Source organism: Chenopodium album, chromosome 23 (assembly GCF_948465745.1).
Source record: "Chenopodium album chromosome 23, dcCheAlbu1.1, whole genome shotgun sequence".
Taxonomy (NCBI): Eukaryota; Viridiplantae; Streptophyta; class Magnoliopsida; order Caryophyllales; family Amaranthaceae; genus Chenopodium; species Chenopodium album.
The window spans coordinates 11,314,118-11,332,073 of NC_137856.1; the positions used below are offsets into that span (position 1 = coordinate 11,314,118).

General features: G+C 35.9%; 1 protein-coding gene and 1 long non-coding RNA gene across 3 annotated transcripts; one reads left to right on the forward strand and one right to left on the reverse strand.

Moving 5' to 3' along the window:
- Positions 1–7,440: 7,440 nt before the first annotated feature.
- Positions 7,441–12,282, reverse strand: LOC145608713 (uncharacterized). The gene is made up of 5 exons (XR_014105872.1): positions 12,095–12,282; positions 11,850–12,009; positions 9,869–9,987; positions 9,573–9,629; positions 7,441–9,111 (listed from the first exon to the last, which is right to left on the reverse strand). It is a non-coding gene; the product is annotated as an uncharacterized LOC145608713 (long non-coding RNA).
- Positions 12,283–15,231: 2,949 nt separating this feature from the next.
- LOC145608147 (uncharacterized) lies at positions 15,232–17,704 on the forward strand. 2 transcript variants are annotated; one of them, XM_081663758.1, is made up of 5 exons: positions 15,232–15,462; positions 15,545–15,796; positions 16,009–16,294; positions 16,662–16,739; positions 17,440–17,704. In XM_081663758.1, the coding sequence occupies exons 3-5, from the start codon at positions 16,118–16,120 to the stop codon at positions 17,494–17,496; spliced, it is 312 nt and encodes a 103-aa protein (XP_081519884.1). In that variant the 5' UTR covers positions 15,232–15,462; positions 15,545–15,796; positions 16,009–16,117; the 3' UTR covers positions 17,497–17,704. The 2 variants fall into 2 exon arrangements, with proteins under 2 accessions (XP_081519884.1, XP_081519883.1); XM_081663757.1 differs by having other exon boundaries at positions 15,554–15,796.
- The last annotated feature ends 252 nt before the right edge of the window (positions 17,705–17,956 follow it).

Consider the following 17,956-nt stretch of genomic DNA (forward strand, 5'->3'; position numbering starts at 1 on the left):
ATTGAGGAATAATCCTAACTTAGGGTAGGTGCATTTCTTTTAATAGTCTCAATGACCTGATTCAAGGGTTATTTATTTTTTTTTTTAAATGTCAATTGTCATAAGTTAATTAGTCAAAAAATTGAAATAATTTTTTTTTTGAAAAAAAACCCTTCCCAGGCTCCCAGCCTCACCCCCTCCCCTAATTAGCTTCCCCTTTCCCTAACCGAAAAACCATGGATCCACCTCCTCCCCTCCCTTCCCCCACGAAAAAAACCCCTGCCCTACCCCCGAAACTCCCCCCTTCCCCCACATGGAAAAATGCCCGATAACCCTCACCCAACCCACGAAACTGCCCCTTTCATTCCCTTTGCTACTGTGTATAACAACCCTTCTCCCTTTCCCAATCCCCGAAATCACCCCCTTCCATCCATAACCCTCAAAACCGACCCCTTGGCTCTTTGATTTTCGGGGGTTGGAGGAAAGGAAAGGTTGGCCACCAGCGGTGGTTGAAGCTGGTGGCTCTCTGCTTATCTTTTTTTAATTTTTTTTTACCAATTATGATTTGACATGTGTCTCTTTAAAATGTGGTATAGGGTATAACAAGTTGTTGACCAATTGTTGTTGGGGTTTGGTGAGTCCGACTCACCGCGGAAACAACCCCTCCCAAGGAACCACTCGCAATAATTAAAATCACAAAGCAGAAATAAATATTCACAAAGAAAATATAACGAATCTTACCCTCAAAGCGAGCTTCGCCCAAAATCCGGGGCTCTTACTTGAAAGCGACTAGCACGTCAAGCGCCGCGCCTCCGACGGTATCCACCCACAAATGGGCGAACACAACTTTAAGATCTACTATCTTGGGGTTAGCAAGGTCCGACCTAAACCCGAGTGTTATGTGAGTTTAAGAGTTTTCCCAAAATTATGGAATGCTCTTTTTAACTCCTACTCAAGCACTTTACTCCAAAACCCAAAGTTGGTATTTATAGAGGAAAGTATGAGTGGGGATTTCTATCCCATCAATGTGGGATCATGAAATTCCACAAATTAATTTAAAGCTAAATTAAATTAAAATTGCAAACTAATAATAAATCTACAAGTGGCATTACCATGTGAGATAGGTTGGTGAGGACCACATGGAGAGTAGGGGACCATACTTGCTCCCCACTCAATACTCTCCTTGTGCCACATGTCCTCTCCCACTTACTCCCATATTCCAAGCTTCCCCTTGTTCATGGCCCTATGACCCGAGCCAAGCCACGAGCCAAGCCCGAGCCCGGATCGCACCAGCCCCGCACCTGGCCCGAGCCCAGCCCGCACCAGCTGCTGCTGTGCGGCTGCTGCTGCGGTTTGGTGCGGTTGCGGCTGCTGATGTGCCTAGCCGCGGCTGGCCGGGGCTGCTAGCACGGTGTGCTAGCTTGTCTTGCCCCTAGCATTCGAATGCTCGGGGCACTCCGATGCTAGGGGTATTTTCGAGAATATGGTCGATTTATTATTATTTTGCGCGTCTCATCTTTTATCATTTAGACTCGACTTCTGACGATCGGTTTTGACGCTCTAAGCTCGAATTACCGATGTCTAAATATTTAACACTCAGGCGACGAATTAATTTCTTCCGAATTAATTCGTCGAGTTGGTTCGCATATATTTGCTTGGGTGTGACCCGAAGGGTTCAGTCAAGATTAAGCTGTAATATTATATTAATATTACTGATCGGAAGCGGCCTCCACCCAGGCATTCCGATCACTTGACCTTACTGAATATATTAGCTTTCTAATAATTCTGAACCCGCTATCAGAATAATACACTTGTTCGAAGGACATCATTCCTTTCAATTGTTAACCAAAACACCCCCAAAGATGGAATTGTGATAAAATAATAAAAAAAATCTGGATTATTGAAAGAGAATCGGTCAAAGTTAGGCTTATTAAAGACAATTTTTCCTATAAATTATTCACGTCTATTCACACAATATATTGATCACAAATTTGAATTAATTTATTGATTAAATCTTCTTAACTTTTAAAATTCCGTAATTTAATTTGTAGAGTCGTTTCTAAGTAAGACCTCCATTTGCCTAACAAAGTTCCTTATTACACTAAATATAAAGATTTTAGTATTCAATGGGGCGCATATTGGAGATACTTGTATCCCTATATTTCTCATAAGGGGTTTATTCAAAATAATCCTTAATATGCTGATTATCCTCCTCCAAATCCCAATTTCGGTCATAACTTCCCACAACAAAATGTTCCATGAGCTCCACATCAATATGCTTATCAACCTCCAAATGATCATAAGCCTATGTTTGAGTTTGAGAAATATCCTACTAATGATAGTCAAGAAGATCCTATGAAGTAGGATAATGACCTAGAAGATAGTTCGTGTCAGGAAGTTCCTAATATAATCTAGATCCTTTTGAGATAGTGAATGTGGAATCTAATGAGTTAGATGAAAAAAATTGATGAGAGACTATGAATCTGAACTAGAAGAAGATGTGTATAACGATCCCGAGTATGATATAGGAAGATAAAATTTCATTTATGACAAGATTAATGATAATGTGAACCATTGAGTCATAGTTTGATTTTAGGAGTTTGGAGTATTTCTTTCATTCTTTATGTATGTTTATGGATGTATAAAGTTATTGTTGATTGAGTTTAATAAGTATCAAAGCTACTACATTTGGGACATTTAAACTTATTCTTTCTTTTGAGAAAATAAAGTACCACTTTTTTTTTCTTGTTATTTCATTTTCCATCCCAAAATTCAATCCATGTCATTTCTTTTCCTTTCCTACCTCTTGAATAATATTAACAGGGAATATTTTTATGAGGAAATACTAGTCAATCAGCCTGATTGATTTGGGATGTAAATCAGGGGGTATTTTTGACTTTTTAACTTTTAAGTATGGGGTAAATATGTCATTTAACACGGATGTTGCTGAAACGTTAACATGGACTTGGATTTGTTGACTGTCGAATTCGTCAGTCAAACTCGAAGACTTCCGTTACTCTGGTAACTTCACTTTCCCAAATTGTGAACCTTAATTCAATCCCAATGCGAAATCATCTTCTTCGAACCTAAGTCGAACTCCTCTGCCAATTCAATTGTGGAGCAATCCCAACCAGTTCTTCGGACAATTGAATTCCAACCAGGTTTTGGTGTAAATTTAATCGACGAAATCGAATCATTGTATGCTACGAGTAGTTGTTTCCTTCTCAATGAATTTGTTTGCATATCTTTTAACGTTTTCGAATTTCTTAATTACTAGTACGATTTCAAATTGGTTGATTGTTCATGAATTGCTTCACATTGTCTGTGTACTTGAATTGCTTGATTACTTTTTAGAATTGCTTGATTAGTGCTGGTTATAATGTTCACTGTGTTTATAAGTACGGTTGAACTCTGTACAACTAACCCAATTTTAATTCAAAAAACCGGAATAAATTACCTGGGATTACAAGTAAACCAGTAAAGTTGTGTTGCTCAATCAACTTTCGTTTTCATCTTCCGAAAATCCAGTAGATCTAGATGAAGGGATGAAGAATTGAAGACAGCAATATGGATATACATATCTACCCAGTAGAGAAAGAGAGGAAGTATTTTGTTTTAAAATTTTCATTTACCCGTTTAACTTTGACTTCACGACGTTACTTGCTACCGTAACTAACGCCCACTTTCCATCTGTCAAAAAATTCCGTACAAATGAATTTTATAATATTATCAAGTACTGTATATGGCCCACAATAGTGGCTGATTGACAAAATTTTGCCAATCAGGCTGATTGCCTAGGACGAGCTCTATTTTTATTGTTGTGTATTTAATGAATGCAATGGTTTCTTGATAATCAATATAATGTATTCGAACTATTAGTAAGGGGAAACGAGTAGTTACCTCAAACTATAATTCAAAACGATTGCATGTATGCTTGATTAAAGTAGGTTGGTTTTGTTATTTAGTTATGAGTGTGACTGACCTAATAGTAACCCATTTATTATTGGAAAAATTAGAAAAAATAATCCCAACTTTCATCAATTTTCGTAGAATAATTCCAACTTTAGATTATACTGGAATGATCCGAAATTTGGGGATATTTTTTTTTCTTCAATCCCTAACCAGTCATCAAAAGTCAATGACCTATTATATCAAGTCACTTGACACGTGTCAAGTACTGATTGGTCCAAATTTTAAAAAAAAATTAAAAAAAATCAAAAATCCAAAAAACACCAACCACTAGTCAGCCTCCCCTTCCCCCCACCGACCCACCATAACCACCACCCACTGCCCAACCTGCCGCCCCTTTATCGCCAGTTAGTCGCGTGAAACATTCTCTGTGGCGTAGTCATCTTCCTCCCTCACCAAAACCCCCCATTCCCCACGAAACCACCACCCCGGCACCCCGGATCCACCAATGAAACCCCCATTGTGTCTTTCTCGCGCGGCAAGCCGTGTGAAACCCATCTGCAGCGTTCTTCTTCCTCCCTCCCCGAAACTTTAAGTATTCCCCACGAAACCACCGATGAAACCCCTCCCCACTACTAAAAACCCCAAATCGTTCATCCCACCACCCCAAAAACCCCTCAGCAGCGGCTAGGATTTTTCGATAACAAGGAGGAGTTTTTGTAGGTTTTGGGAGTGGTTGCGCTGGTGGAGATGAGGTTTCAGGGGAAAATTGAGGGTGGTGGTTCAAGGGGGAAGGACAACGGGGGTTTCTGTAGGAACTGGGGTTGAATAGCGGCGGCCGGAGTTGTGGGTTTCCGTTGTAGGAGGCCGGGGATGGTCGTGGCTGGGGTTTCGGTGGGCAATGGGGTTGATTTTCTGATTTTTTTTTTTTTAAGATTATTTTTTAGTTTTTTTTTTGTTTTTGGCTAATTAGATTTTGACACGTGGCATTTTTTAAAAAAAAATAAAAAATTAACCGTTTTAACAGGTAACCGGTAATATGGATTGAAAAAAAAGAGGAACCCTTGAAGTTTGGATTATTCTAGAATAATTCAAAGTTGGGATTATTCTACCAAAATTAATGAAAGTTGGGATTATTATTTCTAATTTTTCCTTTATTATTCAAGAGAACTAGGATGACATGAAGAAACATCAATAACAATAATCTGAATGAAGTAATGAGGCATTATGGCTCAACAATTAGCTAAAAGGGGTTGTGGTAATAACAATCCTGACCTTACCAGGAAATTGTTCAAAAAGATTTCCCAAAGCAAACCTCTTATCTACCAAGGAGAACATGATCCTACAATCTGAGAGAACTGAGTAAGAGAGTTCGACAAATTGATTGTAGTTGTAGCTTGTCTTAATGAATCTAAGATGAAATAGCGTAGTTTACTACTTGAGAGGTGAATTAAACTTGTGGTGGCAACAAAATGAACAAATTGTGAAGGCTTTGCCTAATTTTGGCTGGAGTGTGTTGTAAAAACAAGTGAGGGATAAATTTTACCATCCCTACAAAAGCAAAAGGCTGATGAGTTCTTAGAGATCAAGATGGGCAATATGACAGTCACTAAGGACTGTACTAAATTCATTGAGTTGTCTAGGTTCGTGGAAGATACTGTTGTTAATGAGAAGTAAAAGGCTAGAAGCAAGGCTTGAGAGAAGACCACCTCTTTCCCTCCAATTCTAATTGTTTGGACAAATGTTCGAGCCCTTAGGGCTTGAAATGTGGATGTATCATAGGCCTCCCACATACCCTACGCGAAATATTCCACTTTAAAAGGAGGGGTGGATGAGATTCGAACTTGTGACCATTGTGTCACGCTGGCTTTGATACCATGTTAAAGGACTAACTTAACCAAAAACTTAAGCTTATGGTTGAGGCCCAAGAATATGTTTTAAACTATATCAACTTTTAAACTAATAAACCCCATTATCTTCCTATATTATTTTTTTATTATTTTTTTTTTTGACAAAGGATTCAATTGCATATATTTAAAAGTTTATAGGCCTATTAAGACCTTTACAAAGCTATGAGCAACACTTGCTGTTATGAACAAAAGAAAACAAACAACCTTAAAAGAAACTGCCAGCTTAGTCATCCCCTGAGTGTTGATACCACTTTGTAGACAGCACCGCCTTGATTGTAGCGAACTGCAACCTATATTACAAGTTAATCCCGATGTCCTTTTTATACCAAGGGTGAAGCTTGGGTAATTGACCATGGTAGGAACATCTATTAACCTAAGGAGCTTGAGCAACAACACCAAAGCAAGAAACAAAAGGAAGGTAATATACACGGAACAAGTAACTTGATTTATCTCCTTCAAAGGAAAGAAATTCTTGAATGGTAGCATACTATGAACCCCAAATAATGCCCTCAAAAAAAAATGAACCCCAAATAATATGGGAGCAGCGCACAGATTAAAAATTTTGAATGTAATGAGTACAAAACCCATCACATACCTGAAAAAACTAAAACTAAAATAACTCCAATTAACAAAATTAGAGCCAACTGACAACGAAACAAAACACCAAACCTTCCCGTCGTTCACTCGCAAACTAAAAGACGAAGAGCCACTAACAAATGACTTTCACCCAAATTGTTCTTCAAGACAAACCACTGCCAAGGACTACAACAAGGAGACCAACTTCTCCACATCCCAAACATGAAACATAGGTGAAGGCCAAAGGCAAAGAACACCCAAAACCTAGAGTCAAACCCAAATATACTTCCCCTTACCTCTTCCAGATTGGACAAGCCCAGCATGGCCATCCATCCAGAATCCCAACAGGAACACAATACAAGGGAAAAACAAACCAACTAACCCAAAAGGGGGAACATCCAATCACAAAGCAGAAACTTAAACACAAAATTAACATACTTGCTTCAAAGAAAGAAGAACTCAGGAAACGAAGACTTACAGAGCCAAACTAAAGCGCCCAACCTTCAAAAGCTGAATCAAAATAGCCAAACCAAAGAAGAAAACCAGAACAGAGAATTTCAAAACCGAATGCAAGAATCTACAAAACCCTAACCCTAACTTCACCTTTACCGTCGCGATGTCCTTTTTTCTGGCAACCCCCTGACGGCAGCGTTAGAATTAGCCCAAGGCCCCTAAAAACGTCAATTACGTCCCGTGAACACACATATTTGAACCTAGATCCTTCTTCTATGCAACGTAAAACCTTGGTGGCGCTTGCACTAGGCGAAAAAACCACTTAGCCACCGGTTCAAAACCCCCCTATGCCACCGGTTTTGAACCGGTGGTCATTTGGGGGGTGGCAATAACCCCAAGAAAGGCCACCGGTTCAAAACCGGTGGCAAAAGTGCTTATTGCCACCGGTTAACCGGTGGCAATTACCCATTCCCGCTTTTTTTTAAAGGGGTTTTTGGCACCGGTTCTATTCAAAACCGGTGCCCAAAATGGGCCAGAAAAAAAAAAATTTTTTTTTTTTTTTGCATTTTTTCCACTTAAATTGATATATAAACACTAAAATATATATAAACTTACATATTTCCATTAAAAAAAGGCTGTAATATTACAATTTTGGTCCAAAAAATAAAAAAAATACAAGTCACTGTTAAATACAAGTCACACCAAATCACCAATATAACACCTGGCGAGGCAGCAGCAGCGAACCTTGGCGAGGCAGCATCAGCAAGCCGAGGCAGCAGCAGCGAGCCTTGGCGAGGCAGCATCAGCAAGCCGAGACAGCAGCAACCTTCCGTATGTATAGATAACATCTTTCGACAGCCACCTGCATCAACAAACGAAGATAAGAGATCTCGAAGTGTTTATTAATCAAAGACAACAAGCAGAGCAATACTACCTTAAATTCAACCCTATACATGCAGTAAGGAAGACTAAGAAGAAAAGCCTAAGCAAAATATATTATCACATTCTAAAAGATTCTTAACACGGACAAATGACCAACCTTATTTTTTATTCAGCCTCTCCCCCTCTTCCCTCCATTACTTCGCTTTCCTCAAAGGTTATAGATTAATAATCAAGCACCCGTCAAAAAAAAAAAAAAAAAAAAAAAACCAAGCAAAACAAGTAGCCTCGGAAGAGTAGTAGCAGTTGCAGCCTTGCTAGGGCTGCTGCAACAGCAGCCTTGGCAGGGCAGCAGCAGCTGCAACCTTGCCAGCCCAGCTGCAGCAGCAGGCTTGGCAGGGCAGCAGTAGCTGCAACCATGCCAGGCCGGCAGGGCAACAATATTAAAAATAGCAAATTCACCCAATGAGTTACGTATAGCAAATTCAGCAAAATAATTTATTATTTTTTTTTTAACCAAAAACTAAAGTAGAAGAATTAGCATTTTATCTCAAATTACACTAATTTCTACAAAACTAATAGAAAAATCAACAGAGGTAACATAATTTCAAAATGCATCATTAACACATGTTAATAACAATAAGATGATAACCCAAATTAAATGTGTTATTGGCATTTACTCAACTCAAATTATACCAAAGCATAACCAATTCAATTTCAAGAGAGCCAAATCACACCAAGCATAACAATTCAATGTGATACTGGCTCCCTTTCTACTCAAATTATAGAATTAATAACCCAACAATCATACAATTAACACTAAAGCAAAGCAATACAACAAGCTAAGCCCAATCGACAAATCCGCAACATCATCAATCAAAACAACAGGGGTATTTGTAACCTTAATTCCTCTTTCTTTAAAAATAGAATTAATAATCCTAACATAAAGAAAAGGAGCGGGAGCAGTAACATGGAAGCAGAAGCAGCACATAAGAAGTTCCCTACATCATATATAACACATTTCTATCACTTACACTCAAACAACATAAACAAGATAGCAAAACCGATTAGCAAAGACTCTTATAGCAAAAACAAGATAGTCACCATACAAAACAAGATAGTCACCATAAGCAATTACCAAAGACTCTCATAAGCAAAAACAAGATAGCAAAAACAAGATGGTCTTTTATACTTTGTAGTTCACTTAGCTTTTAGCAAACTATTATTCCCATATCCACACTATTTGACACAAGATGAACCCCAAATTGCGTATCAAATGCACACACTACTCAGGGGATAAGCAAAACGATTCTGAAGCACAGAGGCACAGAAGCAGAACACCAGCGCAGAAGCAGCCCCATATCTTAGTAAAACAAATTGAACTTCTTAGATGAAATTCTGGAACCTGCAAATCAAGAAAGCAATAGAAATTGAGATTAGTTCATGAAGCTTATATAATTTAAAAACGCGAATCTTAACAAATAGAATAAGACAATTTTTTAATACAAGAGGATCAAAGTTCCTTGCTAGGCCACCTGCAGCAGTAGCCTCGGAAGGGCAGCAGCAGCTGCAGCCTTGCTAGGCCACCTGCAGCAGCAGCCTCGGCAGGGCAGCAACAGCTGCAGCCTTGCTAGGCCACCTGCAGCAGCAGCCTCGGCAGGGCAGCAGCAGCAGCTGCAGCCTTGCCATGGCACCCTGCAGCAGCAACCTCTACAGGGCAGCCGTAGCTGTAGCCTTGCCAGGCCACCTACATCTAATGTCACTTATAGTTCTAGTATTCAATGAATCATTCACAAGAAAACAGTCATAGAAAATGAAAAAATATAAGGATGAATGCAACAAAGGGAGAACTACAAGTCCATGTACCTCAGTCGGATTAAAAAGACCACAAGCTTGATTAGTTATGTCTAGCAATGATGCTTCCTGCCATAACAAAAGCAAGTTATCACACAAATAGAGGCAAAAAAAAAAAAGAAAAGAATACTTAAAAAGAAATCCATAACAGACATGTGTTAAAGGTATATTATTACTTAGCATACAACAGGCCACACATACATCAATACCAATCTGCACAAAATTAATTATAAACTAAGGAATGCTCAATGAGGACAAGTATACATTCCACAAAAATCAAAATTCCTACAAAAAAAATACGAACTTACCTTCTGAAAAATGGGATATTCAGCACTAAATCTGGTACAAGCAAAATTTGCAGCATCTTCACTTGTCTTAGGTTCTTGCTTGAGAAATTAATTGCAAGGAAAAGCCAAGACTTCAAAACCTGAGATACCAGATGCAAAATAACTTTTTCAATTAAAATGGGTGACTAAAAAGTTTCAGCTGAGTATAAGGAGCTCAAAATGAGAAAATAACTTCTCTGAATAAAGCACACCTGATTCAATAAAAACAAAAACAATTTCGATTCACAATCACTCGCCTACCTTTCCTAATCTCTTTTTGTGTCCCTTCACATGCCTAGCTCTCAAATGAAGGCATTGACCTCCTCTTAAGTTCAAATTAAAGTGAGTACCAAGATACTAAAATGTCAATTATCATTTCAGACATCCCCTTCAACCAGCAAAAGTAAAGAAAAAAAGAAGAAGAAGAAGAAGAAGAAGAAGAAGAAATATCTACTATACATCTAATAAATTATGATTTCACATGGACATACTAGCTGGCTAAGTTATTTGACCAAGAAATCATTCTTTTCATGCCTTACATCTATTCTCTTAAAAATTAGTCACCGCCAATTATTAAAGCCTTTAAAGGCATAATTAAGCATCTTCTATTCTTAAAAATAGCAGCCCCTAGTAAGATTACAGCAGCATATTGCATAACAAAATTGCTTACAACCAACCTTAAAGCCATAATCAACCTTAACCCATTAACATACATACTCTAAAAACATAATAGGTCATGATAGGCACAAGATTAGGCATAAAAATTATGAAATAAATCAGTTAAAACCATTCAATTCACATAGCTCACTAATTAACCTGACAGCAGCACTTTTGCTTAGGTTTAGGCTCATAATCATATCGAAACTTACCCAAAACATGATAATTTAACTTAGAGATATATCTAACATGATGCTATACCATATTAGGCACAAAAACAAACTAAATAAAGACCAAATGAGGCTGTAAACCCACTGAACAACTACAGCAATTAGAGCAGCAAATTCGTGAACATTATAGTACAATTAATACTTGAAAACCACCACAAAACGCAACAATAATTAATAGTATATATACATATATATATATACATATACATATATTACTAGTATATATACATATATATGTACATATACATATATATATATATATATATATATATATATATATATATATATATATATATACATACATATATATATAATATATATATATATATATATAATATATATATATATATATATATATATATATATACATATATATATATATACATACATATATATATATATACATACATATATATATATATATATATATATATATGTATGTATATATATATACATATATATATATATATACATATATATATATATATATATATATATATATATATATATATATATATATATATATATATATATATATATATATATACTTCTAGGCATGATTATACAACATAACAACCAGAAAAAAATAAGTAAATAATTAAATAAAATCAGTGTAATTCGTAGAAAAAGGAGCTTACGGTGTAAATTAGATCAATGATAACAGACTCAAACTATTATTAGCTAACAAGAGGGACAAAATCGAACTCAAAATCAAACATCACATACAAACACAAACCCAAACACAGCAACCACATCACAAAATCCAAAATATAACCTTATAACTCAATGAAATCGAAATCAAAATCAAAATTCATATTATCAGCTGTAAATACCCCAAAAAAACCCACTAAACACTCAAAAAACACCCAGAAAAATGCCATAAAAAATCGAAACATGTCTGTCACACATTAACACAACAACCTAATCAATTCCAAATTAATTCAAACCAAAAAAAAAATCAGAATTTCAGTAAATTGAAGCCCGATCTAAACCAGATCCTAACCCTAAAAACACAATTCAATAAAAAAAAAAAAAAAGAAATTGAAAACAATCGAAAAAATTACAAATACAAGTACCTTATTCTCGGATTTAAGCAGAGGACTCGAGAAGAGATAGAGAGATGGAGTGGGCTGGCAGATCGCGACCATCGTCACCATAATCACCTTGGCGCCGTGAAGAGAACAACATGTTCATCAACCTCATCACAACATAACCCCAACTAATCAATCAAACGCCCTATTCATTTCAATTGTTCATCATTAATCACAAAAAAAGTAAATAAAAATCAGAAACCCTAGATCTCAAATCGAAGAGCACATACCTTCGTGAAGAATTCCACCACATCTGCAAAGATCTGGCACCGGTAAATAAATAGCCCGTCAATTACGATGGCGGCAACAACATTCACCACCGCCGTCATCCTCAAATTCCCCAGTAATAAAGAAAGAAAGAGTAGAGTAACATTCACCACCGCTGCCAAGAGAGAAGTGAAAGAAAGAAAGAGTAGAGTGGCGGTAGATGGGGCGGCGGTAGATGGAGCAAGAGGAGGCAAGTGAAGAGAGAGAAAGGAGGGTTTGAGCAGAGAGAAGAGTGAGGAGACGGAGAAATCAAGAAGAGAAAGAAAACAAAGGAGAGAGTACGAGAAGAGAGAGAAGGCTAAGCTATTATAATGAGGCGCGGTTTTTTTTTTTAACAAAACCACCGGTTCAAAACCGGTGGCCTTTACCATTTATGCCACCGGTTCGGTTTGAACTGGTGGCAATTTAAATATATATAATCCCGCCCACTTTTTAGGCCACCGGTTTTCGAAAACCGGTGGCCATTGAGCGGTGCCCTTTTGTATTTTTCTACTAGTGTTGGCTTCTTCGTCTCCCTGAGAAACAAACAAAAACAAACCTTTTCGGTGAGAAGAGGGCAGTACTAAATAGAGTTAGAAGCTTTTCGGGAGTTTGGTTCCGCTTCAACTTTATCACACTAGAACAACAGGGGCTTAAGAAACTTGAAAATAGGGAAAAAAAGAGGAGGAAACTCGCCGGAGAACCAGCCGCGGCGTCGAATCTCCGTTGAATTCTAGGTTTTCAGAAGGGTTTTGTTATGAGAGGAGGAGAGAGAACAAAGAGTTTCGAGAGGTGTTTGCTTTTTTAAGTAGAATTCTTCTTATTTTATTAATCTTTATAAAAACATTAAAAGCTTTTATATTCATTTTAGGCCTTGTTTGATAATTAGCGGTTAGCTGATTGATAAAAGTTGATTGCATTAGCTGTTTTGACTAGCTGGTTACATTAATTAGCTGTTTTGACTAGCTGATTTATAAGAGCTTTTTATGTAGAGTTTTTTTGGTAAAATTAGTTTATTATTTGTAGTTATTAGAACATATGAAATGACAATTTAGGACATTGATAATTTTTTTTTTCACTTAACTAGGGTAAGAAATTGGGTGGGCAAGAATGTGAATTAGAGTAACTTTTAGGATAAAATTGTCTTTTGACATCCATTACTCAATGAGCTTATCTAAAAAGCTCTATTTTTTAGCTTTTTACAAATTTGCTTATTTGCCTCAATAAGCTCATTTAAAAAACTCATTTACCGAACAACCAAATTAGATGATTTATGTAGTCAAACCTCTAACTTGGTCAAATAAGCTCATTTTTGGTCAAAACTCTAATTACCAAACATGGCCTTAATCTAATAAACCCCATTAGTTTTTAATTTAATTCATCTTCATAAACATTTTAAATACAATATTTAGGGATAGAGGATTAAGTGTTATTGTTTGACTTATTTTCACTATTATACTTTCTCTATCCTTAAATATTTTTTTTATTTTGAATTTTCTTATGAGAGAATCCTCGTCAAACCAAAAAGAACATATAGAAACAAAAGGAATAATAGATTTGACTTCTTTTTTTTTAAAAGCACTATTGTTAAGGTGTATTGAGTTAATCAAAATGTATGCTTTCATTTCATAATAGGTAGTTGATAAAATTAATAGCCAAAATTGTGTTTGACATAATGTTCGGTCAAATTGTACCAATTAAAAAAAATAGGGAGTAGTTTTGATACCGGCTTAATTATCCAACTAAAAAATTCAGATAAGCGTCAATTTTACCGCTATGGGCTCTAATAACTCGAGTTGGAGGACTCTAATAACTCTCGTTGATCTTGTCATTATACCAAGATGGTATCATTTTAATAACAACTACTATGTACCCCGGGCGATGCCCCGCATTCCTAATTTGTGTAATTCTTGCTTTAATTTAATAATTATGTTCGACTATTTGTATAGTTAGTGTATGTGTGTAGTGGTTCGGGTGTTGCCTCAGATGTCACTTTTTTTTTACATAATTTGTATTTATATTCTAATATTGTGAAAAATAAATGAATTATATTACCTCTAATTTATTTAATAAATGAAAGGAATATATAATATTATATGAAACTCAAAACATTAATAATAGTTGTTTGAGATGGTAAATGTATTATCTATATGTATTGGAGGTTATGGGATCGAATCTTGTTCAAATCATATTCTATTTTGTTAAATGAAGTGGTTAGCTTACGTGGCGCATATACTTTGAATAATGACGTGACATTGCGACATAGCACACATACTTTGAAGAGTGCCACGTGGCACTTTTCCTTTAAAAGGAACGCCTTTTAATATATAGCATAAGGCTCAAGCTATTATTAGAAACCAAGAAATTGTATAAATGGATCTAAGATCTTAGCCAATTTTAGCCCCATCTAAGCATTTTGTCAAAGAAGGAGATGGCCCAATAATGTGCCTTAATAAGGCCCGAATGACGGTGTGTGAAGGAAACGTCTTTAATTTCTTGCCCATTTTGTCTTTCATACATACATTTAGGGGTGAGCAAAAATTCCGGGTACCCGGAATCGGTTAGGAACCGGCGGGTCCGGAACCGAGATTGGATCCGGTGGTTCTAATTCCGGGTAATAAATTAAGGACCCGGTTATAATCAATTCCAATTCCAATTCTCAACTTTTTGGAACCGGAACCGGTTGGGTACTCGGTTACCTAATATATCCTAAACTAAATAAATTTTAGATAATAAAAATATGTTAAATGTATCTAATTTGTAAAATAAAAAAGTATTATTAATACCTAACATGAATACAAATAGCATAATGCACATATAAATATAAGTATTAAACACTAATAATGATACTAACTAAAATAAGAATTATAATTTGTATTATATTTTAAAAATTAAACACACAAGTGGGTACCCGGAACCGGAACCGGTACCCGGTGGTTCCAATTCCAATTCCTAAATTTTAGGAACCGGTTAAACCAATTCCAATTCCGGTTTCGAATCTTAGGATCCGGTTCCAACCAATTCTAAGTACGGGTCCTAAAATTTTGACCGGGTACCCGGTTTGCTCACCCCTACATACATTCATGCTCTCTAGACAAACATTTTTCTCTATTTTATTAACACCTAAACCAAAAAACCCATAAAAGAGAAAGGAGAGGAAGGAAGGAAGGTAGAAAGAAAGATATGAGAAGCTTGAAAATCAAAAGTGAAAAAACCCACAAAAACAGCACCAAAACCACCCCAAAAAACCTCATAAACAACATCATACTGCTCAAACTCTCAAATTCAAACAGTAGAATGTTTTGAGTGATTTCAACTCTCTATAATTTCATCTACAATACTAGATCTTAAGGTAAGTTTCAACATATTTTTGTCCTTGAATCTAATTTAATTTATGGGATTATGATTGTTTTTCATTTTCATTAACATTGAAGTTATTGCAGGAAATCTACCCTGGAAAGAAGAGAAGAGACGAATCAGATTAAATCGACGGAGCCAGAATTTGTGTTACAGTGGGGGAAAAGGCTTAGATGTGTTCGCGTTAAAAATCCAAATTTCTCATCAAAATCCACCGGCGGAATCCGCCAGAAAATCACATCTCGTATCGTTACAAACTCTGCCGGTGACCCTTTTTTCTCTCCCCTCAACCACAACAATAACAATACAAGCATCAACCATAACAACAGGTAAAATAATACCACACTAGATGATAATTGGATTGATGGGTTTTTATCTGGTGTTTCGAAATTTTCATTATTAATTTGTGTTCTCATTCGACTTTTGTTAAAAGGGGTTAACAGGTAATAATACCACACTAGATGATAATTGGATTGATGGGTTTCTATCTGGTGTTTCAAAATTTTCATTAATTTGTGTTATTGTTCGGCTTTTGTTTAAGGGGTTTGGATGCGCCGGGGCATTTAAAGTCGCCGGAGAAAGAAGAGAGGTATTATACAACGAGAGGGTCAACAGTTGGAGATGAGAGAGAAAATGGGAAGTCGATAATAATGGCGGAAGGAAATGGGTTTGGGATTACGGCGCAAGAAAAAGGAAGTTTGATATGGCCGAAGTTGTTTATAAGTTTATCAAGTAAAGAAAAGGAAGAAGATTTTCTTGCCATGAAGGGTTGTAAACTTCCTCAAAGACCTAAAAAGAGGGCTAAATTGGTTCAACGTACTTTACTTGTAAGTTCAAACATATCAATCTTATTTTTTTTTTGGTTATTTTTTATTTTGACTAATCTGTTGAATTAATACTCTGCTATCAATTTTCGATTTATTTAATTCGATATAATTTGTGGAAATGATTTTGGGTTTCCCCGGAGATTTGTGTGAATTCTTATATGTAACACGCCACACCAATAGAAGCTGTGTTGTTTGTATTGGAGGTTCCGTAACCTGATTTGGTGATGATTGGTTTTATATGGTTGAAAAATTTTGAAGTTTTAATTCTAAAAAATGAAATGAAGATATTATTGGTTGAATGGTTGGTGTATAAAATTTGTGAAATAAGTTTTGAGTTAGGCTGATTTGGTGGTATTTGGAATGGCAGTTGGTGAGTCCAGGAGCATGGTTGTCTGATATGTGCCAAGAGAGGTATGAAGTTAGAGAGAAGAAGACTCCCAAGAAGGTACGAGTAATATTTTTTTATCTAATCTATCATTTTTTGCGTTATTAAATCGTTTTTACGAGTAATTTTTCTCAAATATGGAGCATCTTCAATTAGATAATATGTGTGTGCAACTTTGTGCTCCAAACTCAATTATATTCTAGGTTTAAGAACTGCGGAATAGGGAAACTCGAATAGTCAAGTTTGTAACTGATATGCTTGTAAAACTGTGGTTTGTTTATCACTAGTGTATTTTAGAGATTGAAGGACTAATAGGGTATAACATCTTTGAGATTAATTTGGAGTTGGGAATTGGAAAATGCTGCTATTTGTTGTTTATCGTAGATTCATAGCTATAAACTTGGCACAAGTTCAAACTGAAACTATGTTCCCAAGTACAACTAACAGGGGATCTTTCTTTGGGTTAGTTGATACTTCGATGTACTGGGACTGAAACTCGATCTTACTTTCTGATTGTAGTTTTGGATTGGGTGTTAACATGTTATAACTAAAACTATGATACTTTATCGGGCTGCTTAGTTACAACTAATAGGGGACATATTTTTGGGTTAGTATGTACTTCAATGTACTGGCACTGAAACTTGATCTTACTTTCGATTGTAGTGTTGGATGATTGGTTGTTAACTCGTTATGATGTATGTAATCCAATGATATAATCTATTTATCTTAATGCTGAATGGTTTGCTTTGTAATGAAACAGAGACCAAGAGGACTAAAGACTATGGGCATGGGAACGATGGACAGCGACTCGGAGTGAAGCGAGCTCCTTTCGTCGACAGCTTCTGTCGTTTTGCAAAATTAAAATTAGGATATTTTGTAGATCTGATTTTTGCTTATATGCAAATTGTATTTTTTTGTTCACTGATTATTCTTCCCTTGAACTATGAATGAATTAAGCAACAACTTCATCTATTTTGTATATATCAGTGCTTGAAAAAAATACAAGATTTTCACTTCAAGATTAACTTTTTGCTTTATGAGTTTCAAGATCTTCAAGTTCTTTACTGCATTGCAAGAATTCAAATACTACCTCCGATTTTTTTTAAATCAGAGCTTTTAACTTTTTTAGTTTAAAAAAGGAAGAAGATAGATAAGAGTGTATTCTCCTTACAAAAAAAATAAAAATAAAAATAAAAATAAAAATAAAAAAAGATAAAAGTCTATTTTGCATAATAGCCTGCCAAATAAGATTGTGACATTTTCTACAAAATACGTGT

Coding starts and splice junctions, on each gene's coding strand:
- LOC145608147 (XM_081663758.1), top strand. CDS start 16,118: ATGGCGGAAGGAAATGGGTTTGGGATTACGGCGCAAGAAAAAGGAAGT. Junction 16,295..16,661: donor TGGTTCAACGTACTTTACTT/GTAAGTTCAAAC, acceptor TTGGAATGGCAG/TTGGTGAGTCCAGGAGCATG. Junction 16,740..17,439: donor AGAAGAAGACTCCCAAGAAG/GTACGAGTAATA, acceptor GTAATGAAACAG/AGACCAAGAGGACTAAAGAC.